The 24,388-nt window shown below is 41.9% G+C and overlaps 3 protein-coding genes and 1 long non-coding RNA gene across 4 annotated transcripts in view; 3 read left to right on the forward strand and 1 right to left on the reverse strand.

Annotated features, from left to right (window-relative positions):
- The window catches only part of LOC115571271 (protocadherin-15-like), a 214,123-nt gene extending 204,158 nt beyond the window's left edge, over window positions 1–9,965 (forward strand). Inside the window, 2 exon segments of the mRNA XM_030400563.1 lie at window positions 2,875–3,004; window positions 6,177–9,965. Coding sequence (XP_030256423.1) covers window positions 2,875–3,004; window positions 6,177–6,941 — 895 coding nt within the window. The 3' untranslated portion in view covers window positions 6,942–9,965.
- LOC115571273 (lisH domain-containing protein C1711.05-like) lies at window positions 3,024–6,119 on the forward strand. The gene has a single exon (XM_030400565.1). It carries the CDS (start codon window positions 3,961–3,963, stop codon window positions 5,077–5,079), a length of 1,119 nt encoding a protein of 372 aa, XP_030256425.1. The 5' UTR covers window positions 3,024–3,960; the 3' UTR covers window positions 5,080–6,119.
- plce1 (phospholipase C, epsilon 1) overlaps window positions 9,962–24,388 on the reverse strand; it is a 97,758-nt gene continuing 83,331 nt past the window's right edge. Inside the window, exons 35-47 of the mRNA XM_030400562.1 lie at window positions 22,837–22,955; window positions 22,362–22,479; window positions 20,743–20,880; window positions 19,715–20,005; window positions 19,155–19,318; window positions 17,618–17,879; window positions 17,286–17,404; window positions 16,694–16,822; window positions 16,409–16,606; window positions 15,818–16,003; window positions 15,511–15,723; window positions 14,742–14,859; window positions 9,962–13,556 (exon numbers count right to left, since the gene is read on the reverse strand). Of these exons, the coding sequence (XP_030256422.1) occupies window positions 13,339–13,556; window positions 14,742–14,859; window positions 15,511–15,723; window positions 15,818–16,003; window positions 16,409–16,606; window positions 16,694–16,822; window positions 17,286–17,404; window positions 17,618–17,879; window positions 19,155–19,318; window positions 19,715–20,005; window positions 20,743–20,880; window positions 22,362–22,479; window positions 22,837–22,955 (2,273 nt within the window). The 3' untranslated portion in view covers window positions 9,962–13,338. The remainder of the gene's footprint in view (window positions 13,557–14,741; window positions 14,860–15,510; window positions 15,724–15,817; window positions 16,004–16,408; window positions 16,607–16,693; window positions 16,823–17,285; window positions 17,405–17,617; window positions 17,880–19,154; window positions 19,319–19,714; window positions 20,006–20,742; window positions 20,881–22,361; window positions 22,480–22,836; window positions 22,956–24,388) is intronic.
- Window positions 16,014–17,039, forward strand: LOC115571275 (uncharacterized). Its single transcript, XR_003981898.1, has 2 exons — window positions 16,014–16,267; window positions 16,427–17,039. It is a non-coding gene; the product is annotated as an uncharacterized LOC115571275 (long non-coding RNA).

Consider the following 24,388-nt stretch of genomic DNA (forward strand, 5'->3'; position numbering starts at 1 on the left):
GATGCATGTCTGACAAAAACAAAACAAAAACAAAAAAAGAAGCTTAAATCGTGTCGCCCTCTAGCTAAGAGAAAAATACTCAACCCTGACACGCCGCGGAGCCATAATGGATTAAATCTCGCCTTTCTAAAATCGTTACTGGCGTGGGTGACGATGAGTGAGACAGGCGTGAAGCTGATAGGTGCCGAGTTAGGACGCCGTCATAAAAAAATATATGATCATCTGGCATTATCCGCTCAGTGAAGACGCATTTCTCCTGATGTAAACAGGACAAAGAGGACAAAAAGGATGGTGGAACGTTTTGTTAAATGTGCCTGTTGGCTTTCTTGTCCCGAGTTAGATGAGAGGGCTGATGCCACACTTGTGTTTGTACGTTTAGTATGAAGCTAAACCAGCTATCTTAGCTTAGCATAAGACGGGAAAAGGAGAAAACAGCTAGCCTGGCTCTGTCCAAGAGTGACACAATCAACCTTCCAGTCCCTACAAAGCTCAATATTAAAATTGTATTTATATATATATATATATTTTGTTATGTTATGAGAGTGGCATAATTTAAAGATGGAAAGTGTAACATTTCCACCATTAATGCCTAAAAACTATTAGACCTCTTATTGTCTATTCTGATTCCAGCTAAAAAACCCACAGAGATCCATGATTATGCACCAGGGTGGTCACATGTCACTGTGACTTCTGGGAAAACATCAGATGATACTTCACAGAGTGAAATCTGCAAACGTGACTAAACATTAAACTACCATTTCTGCCCAAGTCAGATCAGATATGCTAGATTTTCATTAGCAATGGTGATTATAGAGGCAACAATTCCCATAAGTACATATTTTGTTTCCATTTATTTGATTGAACGACCCCTTCGCAGTAGAGATGTGTTTAACTCTTGGCAAGAAGGCAAGTAAATGTATTTCCCCAAATTTGAAACAGTTCCTTTAATAAGTGATCCCATTTGTAAGTAATGTCCTCATAAATTATGAAACCGCACATAAGAAGAAAAAGGCTGGAAAATAATGATTAAACAGGAGGAGCAAATGTTGAGACCGGCTCCTGATGTTTTGTCCCTTCTAAAAACATTTGGTCTCAAACTTCCAATTAGGGAATTAATTTTTAAGCAATTGCTTCAATTGATAGTTGGCTGCCTCAACAATTTGGAGTTAATCAATAGTTATTAACAACTAATGAAAAATGGTGGCCTTTTGAAAACCATTGTCACCACTGAGATTTATGTTTGATGCAAAATCAGAAGAGGCTACATGAACTAATAGATACATTACACTTGACATCTTTAAATGATGCCACTCTCATAACTATAACAAAAAAAAATGTGTATAAAGTTTTAATATTGAGCTTTGTAGGGGCTGGAGGGTGGATTGAGTCACTCTTGGGCAGAGCCAGGCTAGATGTTTTCCCCGTTTCCAGTCTTGTGCTAACAACAATTTGCTTTAATCTTATACTAAATGACACAAAATAATGACTTTGTTTCTATTGCGGAGCTTTGTCTGTCCCTATTCAACACCTGAGCCAACAAAATCAAACCAAAACGGAGGTGACCGAATGAAATAAATGTAATAATAGTAATGTCTTGAATTTGTAAAAGACAAGTTAGCTGTATTTTACATTTAATCAAGTGACTTGATTTAAACGGGTCCAGTTCGTCATGTGTGGGCCTCTTACGGAGTGAGTGTGGTCACACGTCACAGGACTTTTCCATGACTGACTGACTAAACAATTACTTAGCATTTAGAGACCTGCCTGCAACAGGCCTGTGACCGACTTTGGTCAGTTTTGGTCCGTGCACACAACATCAGTTCTTTGGCTGTGATGCCGGTGATTCTGTCGATTTGTGATTCTCAGTTTGTTATTGCCCCCTAGTGGAGATGTGGTGAGGGAGCAGAGGAGGGAGAAAGAGAGGATGGAGGGAGGGAAATGTAAGCAATGAGTTGAGTTACTGAAGCCTTTAAGTAATTTGATTGTGTGTGCACTTCATTTTGCAGGTTAATGACTGTGAAATCCCATAAGTAGGTTTTAGTGGAAGGTTAGGACTTATTACATTAGCTTGCAGAGGGCCACACTCTGAGGATTATAACTGTGAAAAGTTCACGACTGACCTGGTCTTTCTGTTCTGACCCAGCCGCTGTTCCGTCGCCTCTCTTTTTTCCCTTACACCCCTCTGCCTGCAGTCATCTACTTGCCCCCTCCATTCCATTATTACTGGACTACTTTATGTTATAAGGAAGGGAAACTTCCTGTAAGAGCAGAGCGGTTACACGGGGCAACTTTTCTGTACAAACTCTGTCACGGAAACCAAACCAAAAGGACTTCCAGCTGATTTGTTTCTCTAATCGCACCGGGACATATTGTTTCCAGGATGGCAGTTGAAAAAGCTGTGTTTTCTGACCCAGCGGCTTCTCCCGAGTTGCTTGCTGCAGGGCACGGAGCCCAAGCGGTGATGCACAACACAGCTTATTTGGCTGGCGAAGCCAGGCAAGTGCTCCCGGCAACAGGCAACAAAGAGAGACAAAAGGGAGGGGAATCGATTTCAGCGTTTTCTGCTAACAAAATGTCTCCTGGCAACAAAATGCTCCTTTTGTGATTATGGCAGCTTTGCTTAGGCAAGTCATTAGACACTGCTTATCATTGGAGTGAAGCACAGTGTGGCCCTGCATGTTATTTGCTGTAAGTGGCTGTGGATAAGCATTAGCCAAGTGCAAAACTTTTGTCTGTTCAGCAGGTTTCTCTCCCGTCTTCACTGCTGATTGGCCGAGGACGACCACTGTAGTAAAACCTTGAAAATAAACTTGAGTATTTGCCATTTCTGTCCTGCTCTGCCTCATATTTATCTGTACCGCGCTCTCTGTCCAGGTATGACCTTCCTCAGTATGGCAGTCGCAGGAAGCTGATCTCGCCCTCCGGCCTCTACGATGAATATGGAGAGGTTGTTGTCGATGATGACGGCAGCTACTACTACAGCCCACAGGAGTCTGATGGAGAGGTAAACACAACACAACAGAAACCTTGAGATATTCCCTAAAGCAGACTCACACCAGCATCTATGATGTGTAAAGAGGAGCGTTTTCTTGGGTCTAGTCCTTCTAATTTTCCACAAATTGACTACTTTTTGTCAAGTTAAATTAAAACCAGGTCGGCTGACAGTTCAGCTCACTTGTAATGAAAGTCTGACAAGGAATCTGTATAATAACAAACCTTCACGTTTTTAAGCTCAGAAGAGTCTCTATCAGGGCAGGAAATTAGTCGATTTATTCTAGTCCCATTTATCTTTTAAAGGTGCAATATGTAGGGATAGGCAGTCAAATTAATAGTCAAAACAAATGGGGGGGGCAGCATATCAACTGAGTAACCCCCAACTGTAGCTACCGTTAGCTAGCTCAGAGCAGCAGGGAAGTGTTTGACATGTTCACGGTTCGATCAATCTGATGGTTCTTCGTTGTGTTAGGTTACATGTCTTATTTGTTCTGTTCCTAAATGTTTTTATCTGGTTTTGGACTCATATCATCGTGACAACAGGTGAGGAGACAGTTTCAAGGAGGTAGATTAGCCCCATGCCCTGCCTACCTCCATCCCCGTCCTCCACCCGCACACGGGCCCTCCAGGAAAACCCCAGGAGCCCCGAGAACTGAGGGCGACCAAACGCATCCATCAGACAGCGGTACAAGCGTGAACACAAAGCCCAAGAGCTCGAGCGCGGCGGCCAGGTTGAAGGCGGCGATCAGAGTGAGCGCACTGCTGTCCTCAGGCACTAAAACATCTGGACAACCTCCTGCCATCCACCCACCCTGGAACAAAGCCAGGGTCAGGCCAGTTGGAGAAGTGGCAGGAAGTAGAGAGGAAAGAAAAGTGGAAGGAGCGGGGAGAGGATTAGAGAGAGGGGAAGAGAGGAAAAGGGAAAACAACGGAGGAGGAAGAGATGAAAGAACAGAAAGAAGAGAAATGGAAACGCGGGGAAGAAGCAACAGAGGCGGCGTGACGGACAATGGGATGAGAAATGCTGTTCAAACAGGAGAAGGCGTCAGGCCAGAGCATAGGGGAGCGCTCCCTGGCTTGTCGTCCACTGGCCACTTCTCCAGCCATAACGGCGGCATGGTCATCGACGGGAGTTATTTCCAGACGTCGGTGGAAGCCAGCAAACCCCCACCGGTGAAACAAAAGCTGAGCGAGGCCCTCAGTCTTATCTCCCTCGCCAGAAGGCTCCAGGGACCCGCCAGGGTGGGAGACGAACAGTGGAGTGATGGACAGAGCTGGGGCAGAGGCGAGGCGAACAGCAGGAAGATGTATGGCTCCGTAGGAGATATGAGTGTTTCCGCATCAGTGTCTGAGGAGAGGAGGAGGAGGAGGAGGTGGGAGAGGGAGTTAGCGGAGGAGAATAGTTCCTCAGAGGTCTGGTGGAAGACAGAGAAAAGAAACGACAGCGATTCAGAAACAGGAAGTTGCAGCAAAGAGTCTCGATCAGAGTTCAGTAGCTCCAGCTCATCCGTGACGGCCGAGACCGACAAGACGGAATCCGATACGGAGACGGAAAAGTCCAACTCAGGAACAGAAAAGGAAGACACGGACTCGGAGAGGGAGTCAGGGTTAGAGAGTGACAGTGAGGCAAAAGAGTCGAGAAAACGCTCAAAAGAGAGCAGCAGTTCGGAGAGTAGCAACAATGTTAGTCGTGGAAGCCGAAGCGGTAGTGCCAGGGTGACGAGAGAAAGAAGCAGCCACTCCTCAAACAGCATAGAGACGGATCCAAACAGCAGCAGCGACTCTGGAAGTTTGAAAACTTCTAGTTTTAGGCCGCCAACGTATAGACGCTCACGCTCGTCACATGAAACGATAGAAGAAGAGAGCGAGGAAGATGAGGAATCGGAAGAGGAGGTGGAAGGAGAGAGCGTTGGAACAAGGAAGTCTTCGTCGGGCAGCAACCGCATACAACCAGACGACACTTCAGATGACTTGTCACCCATCATCGAGGACACCGAGGAGGAGGAGGAAGGAAGCAACGGCCACGGTGGGGACGGAGGAAAGGATGAGGAAGACGGGGATTTGGGCGATGAGTCGGCTGATTGAAATGCAGATGAGGCCTCAGCCCCCCCAAAGATTACATTCTTTGCCACTAAGTAAGATCTCTGTGAGAAAAAGCCTGGATTGGGTGTGCAATCATTACCTGGGTGGAATTTATTACTGCAATCTCTCTCTTTTTCCTTGTTTGCTGTGATTTACATTCCCAGGAGTTGAGATTGTCTGCGTGTCCTCTGCCGCCCTCTCACAGTATCTGTCTGTGGTTCTTTAAATCCTTCTCTCGCTTGTATCTCGAACGCCCTTCTCGCCATCGCCTCTTCGTCTGAAGTGCTCCACTGGTTCACCTCCATATTCTGTCTCGTGTGGACTCGTGTCAGTTTTTCTTTGTTGCATTTCCAGCTCTTCCTTTTTCACCGTCCGTCACTCTCCCCGTATCAGTCAGTTCTTCGATACCCGTTTCATCTCCAAGGGGAAAAGATGTTCTCTTTGTAGCACTTGAACGTTTCCTTTCTTCCATACTGTCGAGGCTAAATGGAAAAAGTTGAGGGTTGTATTGCGTAATCGCAGGTCAGAGTTATTTTTCTTCCTCTGAAGTGTGTACACAGCAGTGTCTGCTTTGATCTGACAGAGACGAGGCTTTACTGTCACGTAGCTTTTCATGTCTGATATGAGAACATGCACATATTTCTGAAAAAAAAATCTCCTCAATGCTAATATTGTTGAAATTAAGAGCCATCCCACCAAATTAAAAGTCCAGAGTAAACACTGCTGCTCTGACCTGACTTTGCTGTGTAGCGTGTTTGCAGTATGAGAGGAAGTGCTACTTTAAATTAATTGGAAAATGCCTCAAAAGGTAAAAAAGGAAAAGAAAATGTTCACAAGTTATAATTGAGCTTAAGGGACCAGGCTTCTCCTGACCTCTAGTGGCCAAAGATCTCACTGTGCTGCAATAGAAATGTGTTACTACAGGTCCAAAACACTCAAAACAGTGCCGTCAAGTCCCTCTTTAAGGAGCACTATGTAGATTTGGGGAAGTAAACATAAATCAGATGAGAAAGCACTGCTAATTTGCTTCAGTGCTCTCTGAAGCTTTCTGTAAGCATTGTGTCAGAAGTGAAGTGACTTTATCTGTGGTTTTTCTCCAGCTGGGCAGTAGAAAACGTCGGATCAAGCTGGTGGTGGACCGGGAATACGAGACCAGCTCCACCGGCGAGGACAGCGTGCCAGAGACCCAACGCAACCGCCTGTCCTCCACCCTCAACAGCCATGCTAACGTCAACGGCAGCATCTACGTGGCCCAGAACGGCTCCATCATCCGCACCCGACGTTCCAACACCACAGGTCCGACACACACGCACACCAACACGAACAACAACCTCAAACTCCCCTCCCCCGTCTTCAGCTCCCGGCTGGCCAAGCACTTTAAAAAACTCGACAAAATGGCCGCCACGCTGGAGGAAAGAGTCCCCCTGAACAGCCCCAGAACAGACGTTGGGTGCAACACGCTGCGCACCTTCCAAAGCTCGGGAATGGCCACGTCCGTGACGGCCACTTCCTCTTTCTCTAACACTGACAACAATAAAACGCTGAACGAGTTCAACACTCGACAGTCCAGCGTTTCTCTGGGGTCATCCAGCACCAGCAACACGGGCACCGAGAGTGTGGCGTCCAAATCCAACCTGCTCAAAGCGGCGCAGGGCGGCACAGCGAAGCCTCAGAGCACAGCGGAGAGGGACGAGTTGAAAGAAGGCGAGAGAGAGTCGAAGGTAGACGGCAGTAACGACGAGGACGAGGACGGATCCGCTGTGAGGGGGGCGCTGGAGTGCCCGAGCGACAGAACGCAGTCGGACGAGGAGGAACTATGGATGGGCCCGTGGAACAGCCTTCACATACCCATGACCAAACTCTGACTGATCACGACGCCACTGTGCTCGCTCCTTATTGCCAAGATCATTAAAAGCGTTCACAAATCATTTCTGTTCTTTAGTTGTGGAACTAATTGGGATGCTCCAATCCAAGGAAATCTAATTAACTGATTTGCTCTCAAGAGTTGTGATACTCTGGTTTTATTCAGATAAGAAGATTCCTCACATATAGATTGAAAAGACTAATGTTGAAATTCAGAGACATGATAAAAAATACATCAAAAGTAACTTGGAATCTAATTGGTTGTTGAGTGTCTTCGCCCAATCTTTCAATCGGAGCATCCCTTGAGCCCAACTGATCTCAGAGCTGCAACACCTTTTGAAAAAAACTGGACCTAGAATGAGAGGACTTTGCTATATTTCTACTTTGCTAAGAGATGACGAAGGAAAGTCTATGAACTTTTTACGGCCCTTTAAGCGACTGGTGTCTCAATATGGAACCGCACTTGTTTCATTCAGTGTTACGGCGACCAGCGCGACTCATCTCGCATCTGCCTGACACTTTGCATTGACACGTGAAGTCTTGTATTGTTCGAAACTTGCCTTTTTATTCTTGTCAAGTCGCTTGGCAAAACTTTATCCAAATAAAGGACTATTTCATCCATTGAAACGTGGAATTTGGTTAATCTGGTGCCATGCTGGTGTCTCTTCTGTCCAGAAAAAACAAGATAGGACCGTGCGAGGAGATCGATGTCACTCACATACCTGTATGGCAACTGGTAAGTAAGCAGCTGGAGTTAGCAGCCTGCTAGCCTAGCTTAGCATAACGACTGAAAACAGAGGGAAACAGCTAGCCTGGCCTTGTTCTAAGTCAACAACAGCCTGCCTACAGCACCTCTAAAGCTCACTAATTAATGTTAAATCTTAATCTGTACAAATGTAAAATTAACACTCAACAATGTTATAACTTTATGCTAAGCTACGCAAAGAAGCTGCTTGTGCCAGATACATACTCACCATACAGACGAAGTGATGTGAACTATTCAGTCCAATATTTCCAGTTTAAAGGTATCTAATAACATCTAATAGACCACGTTCACAAGGTGGCCATTTTCCTCTGACATCACGCTCAGAGTGAGAAGCACAAAAAAATGTTATTCTGCTGTGTTCCAGGTTACAAACTGTGATCATTCACTGCCTCCTGACTGATCAGCAGCTGAAGGACTGTGCCAGGTTTCAAGGTTAATCAACATATTTGACGACCGATTAGCATTAGCATTCAAGTACAACTCAGCTACAATCACTGTCATGTAGTGTGACACAATACCTGATCATTATGATAACGTTACGATCTGAAACACAGCTGCCCGACATCATCCCGGCATTCCAGCATCACACCCTAAGCGTGACATTATGGCAAAATGGCCGCCACTTTGATATCTAGTTTCCTCTCTTGCACAAAGCCTTTAAGATGTTACTCCTGCACTGCGCAGTAAAGAAGCTTTGGCTAAAATGTCCTATCTATGAAAACTGCAGTGAGGTTTTGAACTTCAGAGCGTCTTGTTCTTGAGCTCTAACCTCCATCTAAAACTCTCGCTTCCTGTTGGTTGGATAAACAGACCCGATGTAGTCATTAGTCATGAGAGAAAAACGCAGATGAAAGTGGGGGGAAGGAGGCACATAAAAGCTTTAGCCCAATTACAGGCTGGGAGATTCCGAAGAAGTTATCCACACATTTTCTTCTTCGGTACTAAAATAAATTAGCATTTTGTTTTTCACCGAGGATGAAGGAAGTGTTTAGAAGCCATTTAGACTACAGAGGTTATTTTAAAAACTCCCCTCATCACACCGGATCCCCGAGAGATCTCATTAAACGGAGCACGAGGATCCTTCTCCCTCGTCCAAGTTCACCAGGATAAAGGTGGGGGGAAACTTTTAAACCGTTAACCACGTTACTGTGAATTGTTTCATTTGAAGTCTGAGAAGACCGCACCATTAAGCCGCAGAATTACCAGGTTTTAAAACTCTCGCACTTAATTTGATGACTGCATAATTTTGCATTAAGGAACTCAACGGAGGGTGCCACAGCGGTGGTGATATTTGAAACTGAGTGCTCCTCATTACCCAAAATTAGCGGACTGTACCTGAGAGTAATATTTTAAACAGCTTCTGGAAGGAAGGGCACGCCTGAGCCGCTGTTATTGATTCAACTAAACGAGCTGATTATGTCGCTGATTGCTGAGTCCACTGTGCTTTATCGGAGGAGAAGGCAGACCGAACGCGGCTCATTAATCCAAGACGCAGGCACAAAAGATTTGATTTGTGGCTGAAATTATGTCCATTGTGTTCACTGTTCGTTCACGCACCAGGTAAAGAAGTCATTATCGACTTTATTAATCATGCCTGTTCTTTTGCTACATGTCAAAACGTCTCCTGTGGTGAAAAAAAGTCGTAAGCTCAAACTCTTGCCGTGGATGGTTTTTTAAAAAGGGAATAAAGAGGGGTTTTTTCAAAGTAAAAAACATGGCTGACGGAGCAACTGTGCACTCCTGCATACTGTAGGAGAAAATGTTTTGTGTTCTTGAAAAATGACATTTTGCTGGGTTACTATAGTTAGTTCCGTCGCAGCTTTACGTTTCTTTATATTCAGTTTGACATTTTGTTTTATGACCCTGTGATCGTCTGGTTAAGTTTGGGCCCGAACATCACATTGTTATGGTTCAGAAAACAATTCCGTCACCACAAACACAGATGGAAGTTGTCCCATGGAAATATTTTTTGGCAAAGATCCTTTATTGGTTTGCGTGGGAAGATGCTTTACTCTGGATAGTTTTGGAAAAGCTGATGAAACTTTTTTGTGAATATTATTTAAACCCTGCCCAACCCTAATCTACAGAAAAACAAAGCAAAACCAATAAAAAACAAGCAGAATCAAGCTATTGTTGTAAAATACCTCTCATCTTTTTAAAGAATTTGAAAATGTAAAATCCAGTTGTCAGGTCAGAACGATCTGAGGTCAAATCGAATAATAAATAAATAAATAAATAAATAAAGTGAAATCAAAATTGAGTCAATTTGTATTTTTATTGTGATCGTGATATATGACAAATAAACCAATTCTCATCCATTTAAAAATTCAAGTAAATAGACAAATGTTCACTTGACGGCCACATGATGACACAGACGGTGGATGTTAAAGGGTTTCAACTGCTCGTCTTCTGCAGATGACACACGGCCCACAGTCAGCTAACACATACAGTATGTCATAGTCAGTGGATATAATGAATACACCAGAAGACTTTCTGAAGAAGGATTTTTACAAAGTTTCAAATTGTCAGCTTTTGTTCACAAGTATGAAAACTCACAAAATAAAAGGCATTAAACATGCTGCTGTGTACTGCACAAGCACATGCCAGACTGATGAACACTATACTGAATATTTTACACATAAAGTAAAATATTTCTTTATGTATCCATGTATGTTTGAGTACAATTAGGGCGGCAGAGAGTTTATACCCTCCCACAATGAAATAAATAAAAAAAAAAAAAAAACAACACTTAAAACTACTTACAGGAAATTATACATAAACAACAAAAAAGTGCCAACCAGGGCTTCACATTAAAATAAATAACAATCCAAACACACACATTTGTCTCAGGTTCAACACATTAAGAAATGTTACATTCAGAAATGAGGTCTACAGGTTAGAAAGAAGATGTGAAGAAGATCATAGGAACTGATTTAAAGATTTTTCTACTGAACAGAAATCATCCCTTTCTGTTTAAAGTCAGTGTGGATTTCACAAAGTTAAAATCGGCTGATGACACTTTTTATCCTGCGTGGTGGTTTGTGAGTTATCACCAGTTACGATATCGGATCTTTTTTTTTGCATAATCGCGTTTCGATTATAACAACAAAAAGCTGGAATGGCTGAAAGGATTATAGTGAGACTGAGTCGTGGTTTCGACCTCTGTTACTGCGAAGCATCGTTCTAAAGCCCCACCAAAACATCGTCTTCGTGTGAGAATGACGTCAGTTTTGACAAATGAAAACAAGTCAAGGTCAGGAGTTAAAAGCTAAAGGACTGAAGTGACAGAACTTCACTATTGCACTATAATTCAAACATCACAACTTGGCACTGAGCAAACTTTTCTTTTAAAGACAAATAAAAAAATAACAAAACTGTGGCTACATCTGCCAAATCGCCTCTAAAATGAACCTCTAACTTTCAAATTGATATCATACGTCTTAACATTGTTGTTTCACTGTTTGCAGGTTTTAGGAAGCTTGCTAACGAGTTTTATGTTGAACCTGGGATAAAAAAAACCCCCCAAAAAACAACTTTATAACAGTTTAGTTTATCCTCGATCTCGATCCCCAGTTTTAACTACAGAAGCTAAACTTGCAGCTAATCTTTTTAAATGCAGTTATCTCGCGATCACAAGCCAAGTTTTTAGTTATGACAAAACAAAAGTCAGTTTCCTTATCACTTGTGTGTATGACTTGCTCTTTCCCATCTTGTGATAAATGATCTTGTTATCTCAAGAAATCAGCCTTTTATTTTCAGAATAACGAGATAAATGAACCCATTGCCACGAGATAACTGGTTCTGTTACATCAAGATGTCAGAAATAATTAACTTGTGATCATGAGATGAAAAGCGTAACCGTCCTCATCTACCATATCGTAACCACAGTAGATTGACAACGCTTTTAGTTAAACACAAAAGCAATTTCCTTCAGATGGGAATTAAAGTTGTCATTTTTCATTTTACTTCCTTTTTACTGTAGACTTAAAAAGCTCAGTGGGCTCCTCGAGGATCAGCATGACTCCACTAGAGAGAAGAACTCTATCCATCTATATATAAATACATGAAATGCCAGATAAAACCAAGCTATCTTCTAAAGAGGGAAAAGAATCTACACCTTATCATTTTTCTTAAATATGGAAATGTTACACATCAAAAAAGGAAAAAAGGGGGAATAGTGGCCCCGAATAAGTCAGATTCTGAAAGCAAATTTAAATGAGCAGTCAGAAGAAAAAAAGAAGAGTCTACAATAATTATGGACAATCAATTAATACTAATCTATAAAAGATACTGCATTCAAAATCAAGGACAGTAAATGTCGGCTGATAGTTGTTTTTTTTACGCGGCCGTTTTAGTTTGTAAAAAAAAAAAAATCTGAACATTCATCTTGTGCTTTTCCTCAAAACTAAATTTATAACCGGGCCAAAGGTAAAAGTAATAAATACGATGACAACAGACAAAAAACATCTCGACCATCACAGAACAATCAAGTCTGTTTGACACAAAAAAACACTGAAGATGACAGTAAAAGGGAAAAAAACAAATGTGCAAAATGCTGTTTTGAAGAAGACGAGGCTGTTTTTTCCCAAAATATCTTGGCGCTGAGATCATCAGGCAGGAGGAAACTGACCGAATTACTCGCGGACCATGACGACAGAGCTAAAACACTTTGTGAAAACGAGCCGCAGATCTTCCCCCAGAGGCACAGTCACAAAGTTACAGGCAGTGTTGCGACATCGATGACAGATACGCAACAACATCGCACACCTTCACTGCCCCAACTGGTCACCATCAGTGACAGTAGTGTCCAAGAAACATCTCCTAAAGCATTGCTGCTCCCATTACAGAGCATCCTAAGTTGTTGCCTCTGTGCGAGCGATGCCCAAAATTACAGTACTGCGAAAGTGGAACAGAAAGAAAAAAGAAACCAAACAAGCCAGCTTGTCAGCCTCCTCCGCAATGCCCCTCGGCTGGAGGAAGAAGAGAGAAGAGGACCGTTTCCTGCCCTCGTACGTCTCTGCTTCCATTTTCTCTGAGCAGAACTCCCTCCCTCTGCTGTGTGTGTGCTTCCTTTGTGTGATACCAGTAAAAAGGGGGGAGTAGTTTATAGACTTTGAACTAAATACATGCCATGTGTGATATACGTTTTAGTTGTCCTTGAATCAACTCTTAAAAGAATTGTGGATCACTAAACACGTTCTATCTTTAGGTGGCATTTTTGGGACATAAAAAACTGGCACATCTAAAGAAAAATCTTTTCTTTGGTCAGTTTCCTCCTACATATATATTTATATATCTGTAGAGAATGTGTTTTTTAATGTCCCTAATCGTATACCTAATGACTTCAATAACAGCAGCTGCCCCTGGACTCCCTGTGGAGCCACACTACGACCAATAAACCGCGACGAGCCGGAGCTCCCTGCCCAACACGACGATAGGTGCTCTACAAGGGACCGCTCATTCAACCGAGCAAAAAAGGGCTGACCAATCTGTCACCTTCACACACTAATGGGGGGGGGGGGGGCAGACAGAATCAGACTCCATCAGCATATCACCGAATTCCACGCTGCGTTTTGACCCAGAAATCCTCCAAGTTTAAAAATCAGTCAAGCCTAAGTCTTCTCTCGGCCGACTCATTTGTGGATCTTCCAGTTCCGGAGGAGGTGAAGCTTCCAGGCTGGGGGGGTCAGAGAGGAGGTTGGCAGGTGGACGGGCTGGAGTTTCCCCCTGAAGGTAGAAGAAGAAGGAGAGGAGGAGGACGAGGAGGAGGAAGTGGCCTGTAAGAATCTTCCTGCCCCCACCCTGCCCTCTGCCACCCACGCCTTCAGACTCGCGGCTGCAGACAGATACCCTGCAGAGGAGCACAGATTACAGTTTTAAAGGCAGCACCAGGCTGAGGCGTGAAAACACAACGTTTAGTCACATCATGATGAATCCCTGCAAAGTGAGACCATCTGTTAAATATAACGGATTAAATGTTAGAGTATATGAGGTGGAGATAATAGACCGTTCAAGACTGTGGAGTACGTACTGGGCTACACGCTAATGAAGAGTATTTGTCAGCTGCCTACACACACTGTTGTCCACAATATGCATCTTTCAATCTTCAGTATTTGTTTTAAATCAAACAGAATCATCCAAACTGTTTCACAGATGGTGTTGTCTCGTTGTGCTGCCAGATAGAGCTATGATTTTAAGAGTTAAGTAATATTTTAGGCCATATGACATCAAATCAATCCAATTACAGAGGATCACGTTCCAATACTATTTTTTGCTTCACGATACTTAAACAGCTGATACCAGTAGGGAAGCATGATCTGGATTTTTTTAGACTTGTTTCTCGCGATAACACTATTTAATTCTTCAAAGGACAAATGTAAGTTTGCTGATGTGTGCTTGAAGTAACACTTGTCACTCGCTGTTGAGTTTTCAACGTAAACTGGTATGCGAAATTATGAAAAAAACCATTTGTTCAATCAATAATGATGAGAATTGGGTAACACCCAATGCCACGATACGCTGAAATCGACATATATTCAGACATACTCATCATACCATAAAAATCTCATACTACTTCCTGTTTATGGATACTCTATTTACTACTTGTGCAGTAAAAAAAAACAGTTAAGGTGGAGACATGTGAGGAGTAACAGGATTGTGTTTTGGGGCTAATACATTACACAATATCGGCTCGTAGCATACACTTGTGTACTCGCCATTACCTGATCAAGCGTTTTAAGTTCTATTGAGGCCACTTTCAATACTTTAGGAAGTTTAGGAACAACTCTTCAGACCCCAAAATGAAAAAAAAAATGACTTTAACCATCATTTTTTTCCAGTTGTAAGAAAAGTAAGTTTCATGCACAACTAGCACTTCAATAAATTCATGTGACATACTCAATGTTTGTGCCGTTAGATGTTAGAGACAACATACGGTACCTCTGTTGCCTTTCCATGCACAGACAGCTGGCAGAGCATGAGCCTCACTCCTGGAGCTCTGTCAGAGCCACACAGCATGCAGCTCTATCATCCTTACTCTGGGCCGGGCCATCCACGCCGCCGCCACCGCCAGTCGTCATGCTGCGGCTGCGGCTGGTCAGCTTCTTCAGCTCACTGGCAAAGGAAATGACTTTCTTTTTGTCCTCCCGCACCACCTGGAAGCAGAAACGGAGTCATGTTACTGCAATTACATAAACAGATGGAATGTGCATGTAGTTTTTTTTTTTATTAATTAATCCAAAAAAAAAAAATTCTACTCAAGAATTAAAGCGCTTCAATGCTTTCAAACACCCACTTCTTTACTCAGTTGGTCTTACTTATTAAAGAAGAAAATACTAGATGCATTTTTAAAAAGTACTTAATACATCTTTATTTAACAAGGCAGCTCATATAAACACATTCTTAATGTCATGAGTGTAAACGGTTGGCTCATAAATATAATAAATACTGACAGACAACATAGAAACACAAGAAAAAGAAAAGCAGACTCACAGTAACGCTGCATCGTGACACACAGCAACAAAGCACACGCAACCGTTAACAAGCAAGCAAAGCAGCAACAGGTTAGAAGCACGAACAACACATCATGCAGCTTTTAAAATACAAGCACACAACAACATGGATTAGTTAAGATGAGAATGAACAGCACATTAGATACAGAGGCAAGCAAATACAAAGTTAAAACATGAAGGTGTTTGTAACAAAATTACAGACGACGCTCAAAAGAGGACATGGGGCCAATAAATATCAAATAAAAACTTAAGAAGTGTCTAGCACTGAAAATCAGTTGGCATGTGTAGAGCTACCTGCTCTTTGAGTTTAAGAATGAACTTCCCCGCGCCCCGCCAGCGGCTCTGAGCCTGAAACACACACTCGTGATCCAGCAGCACCCGCTGCAGGGGCTTGGAGGTGGAGGACTTCTTTGAGCTGGCGTCCTTTGTCAGTTCCTCCACCAAGACGTACTCGCATGGGTTCGGGTTGGATAGAATACTGTAGGAATACTTGGCCTTTGACAAAGTCTGGACAGGACGGAGAGAGAATTCAGCCACTTCAAAGTTTATATACACTTCTTGTCTTGCAAAGTAACAGCGGCGTATTCTTGAAGCTCCTTACCTGCTGTATGACGTCCTGAGCAGTGCTGCAGCGCGGGGCCTTGATCACAGTGTGAGGCTGCTCTGGTGAAACTTCATGGACCTGGACAAAGAACATATCGTCCTCTGCTCCTCCTCCCCCTCCTTCTCTACCTGCAGCGGTCACCTCCTCCTCTCCCTCCAGCACCGTGTTCTTCTCATTAAAGTTCTACAAGGACAACACCACATCGTAAAGGTAAAAACATGTTGTAGAGGTAAGCTAGCATTTGATATTTAATGGCAGAAAATGTTCAATAAATAATTCATACCTATTAATAAGTGTGTTTTATGACAAAGCTACTCTCACATGTATACCAACACTTCAACGAATGCCTTTGGGAGAGGAGTTTTACAAAACAACCACAAGGGGGAGCCAGAGTCCACATGATAGTTTGCACAAGTGCACTATCATGTGGTAAAGTAGTAATGAAAGGTAGGTAATATTACCAAACACGTTCAATTTAAAGTGTTCTAATCATTAAACAGATCAAAGTTAATACCATAAGAGACTAAATTCATAGCTCTTTGTTTGCCAATACAATCCAGGGCACTTTAAATTAAGGTGTTTGTGTACCTCCTCTCTGGTTTTCAGGACGATCCTCCCCACACATCCATCCTCAGTGTTCCAGCTGGACACCACTCTGAGCACCTCCTCTTCGGGCCCCAGAGAACGATGCTGAGCACAGCGCTTCACCTCGCTGCGCTCCTTCAACAGAGGGACCCTCTCCTCGCACAGGAAGTACTCTGATGGGTTTCCTGCTGATGCTACAACCTGTGGAGGAAGTGAGAGGAGATACATTTATGACTACAGAAAAATCTCCAAGAAATGGACAGAAGTCTTTATTGCTGAGGTACTGACGGTTTCCAGTAGCTGTCTGGCGGTCGTCTGCTCTGTGACACAGAACACGGTGAAGGGCTCAGGACCAGGAGCTCCGTACACCGTCACCCTTTGCTGCTGTGACGCACGTTTCTCCTCTGAACTGAACAGCTGCGGAGAGACATGACAGTTCTGCTTTATACGAGCATTTTCAGTTGTGGAAGAAGATCCTTTAATAAAGTAAAACATCAGTACTGTAAGTCAATAAATAAAGGACTGCATTCAAAACCTTACCAGAGTAAAATAATGTATGTTCACCAGTATGTACATTAAGTATTGAGAGTAAAAGCATTTATTCTGCATTAAATTGGTCAGTTTTACAATTAAATATTATGTTTTGGGATTTTTATTAGTGTTGAATTCATGTGTTGCATTAATTGCTGTAGATGTTTAAGTTTGAGCTAATTTGACATTTTATTTAATATTCGGTAGTTTACAACAATGCATCATTTTCTATAAGATAACCATATCCCCACATTTGGTGATATGATTGTGAAGGTTTACAGGCATAATGGAGGTGCAGTTTTAACACTGCAAGAGTTTATAGACATCTTGAGGCGATGAAAAGTCTTACCAGTGATGAAGGAGTAGCAACTCCCGAGGGGCCTTCCTCTATTCTGCGGCTGTATATGAACAAGCTCGACACCTCGAGAGGTTCATTATGTTGTGTCCTCAACTGGATATGTCTATAACCTGAAACACAAGAAGAAAATAGATTTTTACAACATATAAACCGATAATGTTCTTACACTGACACATGACAAGACACAAGCCTTTGTTGGTTATTGAAACAGACCTGACTCAAGTTTATCTTTTCTCTCTCGAGACAGTTTTTCAGAGTCAGTACAAACTCCCATCTATAGCATCGAAGCATCCTTTGTTGACGTCTCATCTGTTGTGTCATACCTGGCTTGAGGGCTTTCAGAGGCAGTGTCCTCTGTGCTGTAGTCTGGGAACTGTTGTTCTCCACGACGGCGAAGCGCAGGAAGCACATCTCCTCAAAGTGCACGGTGAACTGAAAGTGCTCGCTCCACATGGGGTTGAGGGTGTTGCGGTGGATGGGTTTGGTGCGGAAGTGGCAGCTGTCGACGGGCATGCCCAGAACGTCGACCTCGAGACAGGGGCTGCCAGCGCTGTTACCGGGACAGACGTTCTGACCGGAGACAATCTGAGAGAAGACAAGAGAGGTGTGTTGATTAATGAGTCACGCCGTGTGTGAACAAAACTCTCAGTAAAGTTTTGTTTTTACGCTACACTGATCTTGTTGTCAGGTGATTGGATGAAGCAGGCTGGAGAGGCCAAACAAAAGTGAAGTCACTTTGACCTGCCAAGAAAAACTCAGTCTCACCTTCGTTCAGTCTCTTTCTCACACACGCACACATACATACAAACACACAGGTTTTATGAGTGTGACATCATCCTTGTGTTTATACTGCTGGTTTGACCAGATCAGTGTTCATGTTACTTCTGAGAGCATGAGAGTGGATTATCTGAACAGATCAGGAAAGTCAGTGAATAAACTTCATGACTGTGGAGGACTGAGTGCCAAAATCAAAACTAAATAAATAAATCTCAGTTAAGTTCAATATATAAATGTATGGAAGTTAAAAACAACTTTATAAGTGTACAAGTTGTTGACATGAAGCGTTCAATAACTTTGTGTCATGTATGGAAGACAAACAGCCGAAATGAAAAATAAGTAGATAGCTAAGATAAACGCACCACAAATAATATCAATTAAATAATATATTTAGGCACTAATTGATTTATAAAAATGTGACATAAATTGGCATAATGAAGTAGACATGCAATAAGAAATGTAAAAAGACAATACAAAAAACAAATATCGTCAAATAATATTTAACATTTTTATAATTAATCAATATCTACATTTGTTTTTAATATTATCTTTGGTGCATTTGATTAATTCATTTTGTCTAGCTATTGATCTATTTTCTGATGTTGGCTGATACATGACACTTAACTTCGCTCGTCTTTTCGGTGAGGATGCATGAAACACACAGACCGAACAATAAATACAGTTGGTGAAGATCAGACACAGTGTGGACATGTTGCACTATGGAGCCTTTATGAGTTCCTGTTCTTGTTCACTGTTATATTGAATTAACTGGGTGGGCTTGGTGGCTCATAACTGTCAAATAGGGAAAGCGTACACAGACTACTTCACAATAAAACTGTTCAAAACACACCTTAATGGGCCTAATATGAGTACTTATGAGTGTGTGTTTGGAGGAATGTCCAGTCATAACAACTGTGCAGTAATTGCAAGTATACTAGTACAGAATATTAAAAATGGAAGCCAGTTGTAGTTCTGACATCCAAAAATATAGTGATTGACGGGAAGCTATAGGTGTGAGGATAAAAGTGTAGAGGTTTGGACTATTAAGGGTTAAGTGATCTTCCACTCCGCTCCATTACTCACAGTGAGGGAGTAGACAGCGGGGCTCATTTTCTCAACGTCCCTCTCCATGGGACAGAACAGCTGATAGAGCGGACAGCTACGGTCCCACAGCACCGCCGGCTTCAGGACGTAGCCGCAGCCCCCGTTGGCCTCAAACAAGGCTGAGTTCAGCTGCATGGGCAGGTCTGCGAAGGCAAAGAGAAGGACAGGAAAACGAATTGAGATAAAAGCATCAAAAATAGTTGGACTAAAAATTTCAACTTCAATTTGAGGGTATTAAAGACAAAGATTATCCGGTTTCAATATTGTTAAGTGCAGTTATTTTGCTGTTCAATATTTGAATTGTGAGTGTCGTATAAACAAAACTTGCACATCTGAGTGTTGATAACTGTGTGATCTTGTTTTGTAAACTTAGATTCCAAATGGAAAAAACATGATTTGGGAAGCAGAAATAGAGAAAACATGAGGGGAGGACTGACATAAAGATTCTTTAGTTATCTCTCGTGTATCTTCTGCCAACTTTAAATTAAAAAAAAAACTTAGTAGTGCTGTTTGCTTGTGAGTGAGTGAGCCATCCTCACCATCAGTCTGATAGTTCAGTGCCACCAGCTGAATCCCGTGCAGCCAGAACAGCAGAGGGTTTGGGTTTGCCGAGTCGATCCTGGTGGCTGCTGGGTAAGTTCTGAGCAGCTGGCAAGCCGTGTGCTGGATCAGCTTCTGAGAGTAACGCCGGCAGAGGCGCTTGGCGGCGTTCTCGTTGACGGAGGAGATGTGGTAGCACTTGGGTGTGCGGATTATGGCGCTGAGAGAGGTGGGGGGGTTGAGGGTCGGAGACGTCTGCTGCTCCTCCCAGCTCAGCCGCTCAGCGCCACCTAGAGGGAGGACGAAGAGACAGAACATGTGATTCCTCAATCTGCTTCTTACATTGAGTGATGTTGTCCTACATGAAGCCATTGTTAGAACAGTACTGCGCACCAAGCAGGATTAAGCCTTATTTACATTAAAATCTAATGACGAGATAAACTGCTTTATTTTTCATCAATATCTGTATAAAATTATTAAATTAATTTTTGCATTTTTAAGTGCAATTTCAATAGTTTCCATGTCATGTACCATGTCATGTGACCCTTGCTTTGCCATGTGGTGAGCTTTTAGCTGCTTGTCTAATCAAATTCTCCACATTTAGTTATACCAATTTTCATCAGCACCTGGATTACAATGTTCAAGCGGGAGCCTTTTATTGGCTTTCCTTTGCCGTTTACAAACATATTCAAACATACATCCACCCACTCTGACAATTGTTAAGTGGCAACATTTTAGAGGACTGACGACATCACCTGTTTCAGATGCTGCCCTCAGGGCAAAGATACAGAATTCCCTGTGCAAAAACGAACATCTAAATCAGTAATGGCAGACGGCTTTTTGAAGCGAGCCTTTTCACTCAACACACAGCACTTTATAATTATCTTTTTCTGAATCACTCTTATAAAAGATAGACAATTAAGAATTTTCAATTCTATTCTATTCTGTATATCTGTGAAACACACATAAAAACTGACAATGCCTATGTTGATACATCTTTCCATTATGACCCCTAGAACCTGCGTACCTTTCCCAGGGGTGCGGTTCTGGGTCGTGACCTCCCCTGTTGCACTGCTGCGAGCAGGAGCTGTGCCAAATATGGACTTCCTGCTCTTCCCCCGGTCCTTCCCTCTGCCAGAGCTGGCCGGAGACAGTGTGGAGAGGCCTGTGTTCCCAGACAGTAGAAAGTGGTCAATAATGTTGCACAGACAGACTGGAGACACCATGCTCATGACATCATAATCTGTCTCAATTAGTTTCTCAAAATCCAGAAATCATTTTCTCTATTAAAAACAACTGTTGCTTTCTATCATAATGAGGAAGCCGGTCTTCTTCCTCCCTCCCAGGCATCACTCCAAGTGCATTTCTTTATAATTACCAGAAGTATGTTATTGCCTTTAAAAACAAATTGGCTCTTGTTCTGTGAAGAATTCCATACGAAACATAACGTGTAAAAACATATATGATATTTGCTATGCAAATAGATACTTCCATATTTCTTTGCAAAGGTTTTGTACATTAATCAAAGTACAACTAATACTGTCATTTAAACACTGTAAATCTTGAGGTTTTTCTTGTTTCTTGTTTCTCATCTCTTAATAAATAATAATAAATGAGATCAGACATTTGCAATGTATTTTTCTGAATGGTGTTTTTTTTTTATGATGATTTAATGTTTGTGGACACGCTTTTAGAAGTAAAATGTCTGTCAGCAGCCACTTCAGATAGCAGACAGCAGCAACCAGTCTGCTGTCTGTCTGCCTGAACTGGGCCACTTTCCACGGTTCATCATTCTCTGATCTCAGGTCACTGAAAATAGTAAACAAATAAAATACCAAGTGGAAACACTGAAAGGTTTATAAGGGCAAATGTCATGCAAAGAAAAGAGGAAACAAGCAAAGAAGACACTTGAGGGAGGAAAGGGGAGACAAGAGGTGGATATTTAAGGAACATAAAGAAATAACAGAGATAAATGGAAGCAGGGAATGAAGATAGATCCCAATAAAGAAGACATAGGAGAACTTTAATGAGGGCACAAGAAAAGTCAAGCAGACTGACACAGAGCATTTAATGTATTTAAAATTAAATTTTAACATTTTAACATATAAACTCATATTAAGACAGCTAAACATGGAAAAAAAGAGGGGCTAACATGTGACAAAGGAACCTGGGATACTACTGTAAGTATAGTCCAGGAAATCTCAAAAACATTTCCTGAATGTACAGTATGTAACAACACTGCTGTTGTTGTTCTGCTCTGGGAATGACAACACAATGAAGTAACCCCATCTTTCCCATGGGGGAGAAAAAAGGATTCATCATCTTAGTGGGTGTCCTGTGTGGGAGTGGAATGGAGAGTAACGTACTGGGATATTAAATGTCGCGCAATAAGAAAAAAATTCAAAAAACATGGGGAAAGGTTTGACCTCCTAAATTTAACATGGGAGTGGAAGACAGAAAAAAAAGGAGATAATGATACCGTGACAGGCATAGCAGTGGAGTGGTGGTGGGGGTGAGATTTAGATGAAGAATGATTCACTTTGCACCAGGAGAGGAAGTCGCGTAGGACAGGAGGACAAGATGTATGTGAAAATGAAAAGAAAGACAAAGAAATGTGTGTCACAAAGAGACTAAAATATTCTCTACCAGGGAACTTCACAGCCTGGCAGTAGATGATGAGGTCAGACAGCTCCTGGGCGATCTGTCGACTCTCCTTCTTGTTCTGAGGGAGGTAGAACTCCTCGCCCAGCTCCATGTCAAACACCTACAAGTGCAGGTAGAGACATGACAGGGAAAACATGGTTTTACTTGTAGAGACAGTCATGTTCTGCTGCAGAGAGAACATAACCCTACTTAACCTCCACACCAGATTGTTATCAAAAATGTCATACTTTTACATCATCTTTTTCATTTAATCTGACTATTAATTTTCCTTTTTGACCTATTTCAGTTGACTATAGGATATTTGCAAGTCTTTCATTTGTCTGCCAGCAATATAATCATGTAAACAAAACCAAAATAAAATGATTTACAAGAACCGGCTTGATGCAAACAGCCAAAATACCCACTGGTAACTTTTAAATATTTTAACACTTATCAGTTTAAAACTTTAGTTCCTTACCTTTCCTTTGCTCTGCGTAGTACTATCTGACTTCTTCATCCTTTTTGGTATTTCATCTACAGGTTGCTCTTCTTTGTCTGCTGAGCTCTTCCCCTCTGGCTTGTCATCCAGGATGTTATCTATGAGAAATACAGTGAATCACTCCCCCTCTCTCTCTCCCTGTTTCCTGTCATATCTCCAGCTGTTCTATCAATAAAGCCATTAAAGGCCAAAAAATTATATATATAAAAAAAAAAAAAGAAATACAGTGAATTATAGTAGCTCCCTGCAGAAAAGCTCTCACAGAGCACACATGCTCAGGAAAAATGTTTTACTGGGTGAATCAAGTGTTGGAAACAATGATTTCGAAGCATATACAAACTGCAAAAATAGTCATGCTTGGGTGTGATATCTTGGGTTGGGTTGAGATATCTGTCAAGTAAGCAATCATGCCCACACATATACCATAATATCCACTTAAGACATATTTCTTTATGACTGCAATTTCTGTCATATCCAATCCAAAATGGATTACTAGTCATAACAGCACAATATTTCATCCAGGAGGCTAAAACTGTCCTGATGAAGACATAGCCTGGATTTTAAATGTATTTGCTAAATAAGAATTGTGCACTGAAGTTAGTATGACAGTGGCTCTTGATGCACTGTATTTTAAGAAGGACAAGTAAAGTATAAATTCACCCAAAAATGAAAATTCAGTCATTATCTGTTCATGCTCATACAGATGGAAAATCAGATTAAGTTTTATAGTCTACAAAATAGTTCTGTAGCTTCACATAAAAACAGTGTTGCAGCATTCTCCTGAACAAGTGACGTACATGAAAATAAGTTAATTACATCATTTTCAACAGAGATCTTCTCCGAGCTGCTAAGCTAAAAGTGTTAGCGTTTAAATAACATCTTTGCAAATCAATTTGGGGGCTTTCCAGACACATAGATTACGCCAGACGATCTGTACGAGGCCGTTTATCAGTTTGTTTATCTTTATCTTTATCTTTAAAACAAATCCCCATCTACTTCAGTTGTATTGTGCTGCTGCTACATTGTTTTACTGGGAGCTCCAGATGTTTTGTGGGCTCAGAAACCTGACTTTCCATCCTTTAAATCATGAGACAACACATTTAAGAAGTTGTGTATTTTACATCTTGGAATCTTCTTGTAGAAACAAAGGCTGACTTTGTTTTTCAAGTAACAAGTTGGGTTTGTCTTGTTAAAGCAACATTATGTAGAAATTAGGCATTTGGTGTGATTCTGACAACAATTTGTCAGACGTAATTAACAAGACACTGTACCATGAAAGTGACTTTTAATATAAGTCCTGTAATGTTGCTTCAAAAGTTTAACAAAGTCAGAACATTTAGTTGCCACTAAAGTTAACTGCAACTTAAAGGTACGTCTTCATTAGCTTCAGCATTCAACCATTATGCTTGGTGTTTTTGATGAGGTACGCCTTTAAAGAGAGCGACAGGTGGGGACAATCACACAGTAATTATAAACAGAAAAGCAGTTATCTGTATCTCTAACTACTTGCAGATCCCATGAGCATATCCTG

This window comes from Sparus aurata, chromosome 20, assembly GCF_900880675.1.
Source record: "Sparus aurata chromosome 20, fSpaAur1.1, whole genome shotgun sequence".
Lineage (NCBI taxonomy): Eukaryota > Metazoa > Chordata > Actinopteri > Spariformes > Sparidae > Sparus > Sparus aurata.

Coding starts and splice junctions, on each gene's coding strand:
- LOC115571273 (XM_030400565.1), top strand. CDS start 3,961: ATGGAAACGCGGGGAAGAAGCAACAGAGGCGGCGTGACGGACAATGGG.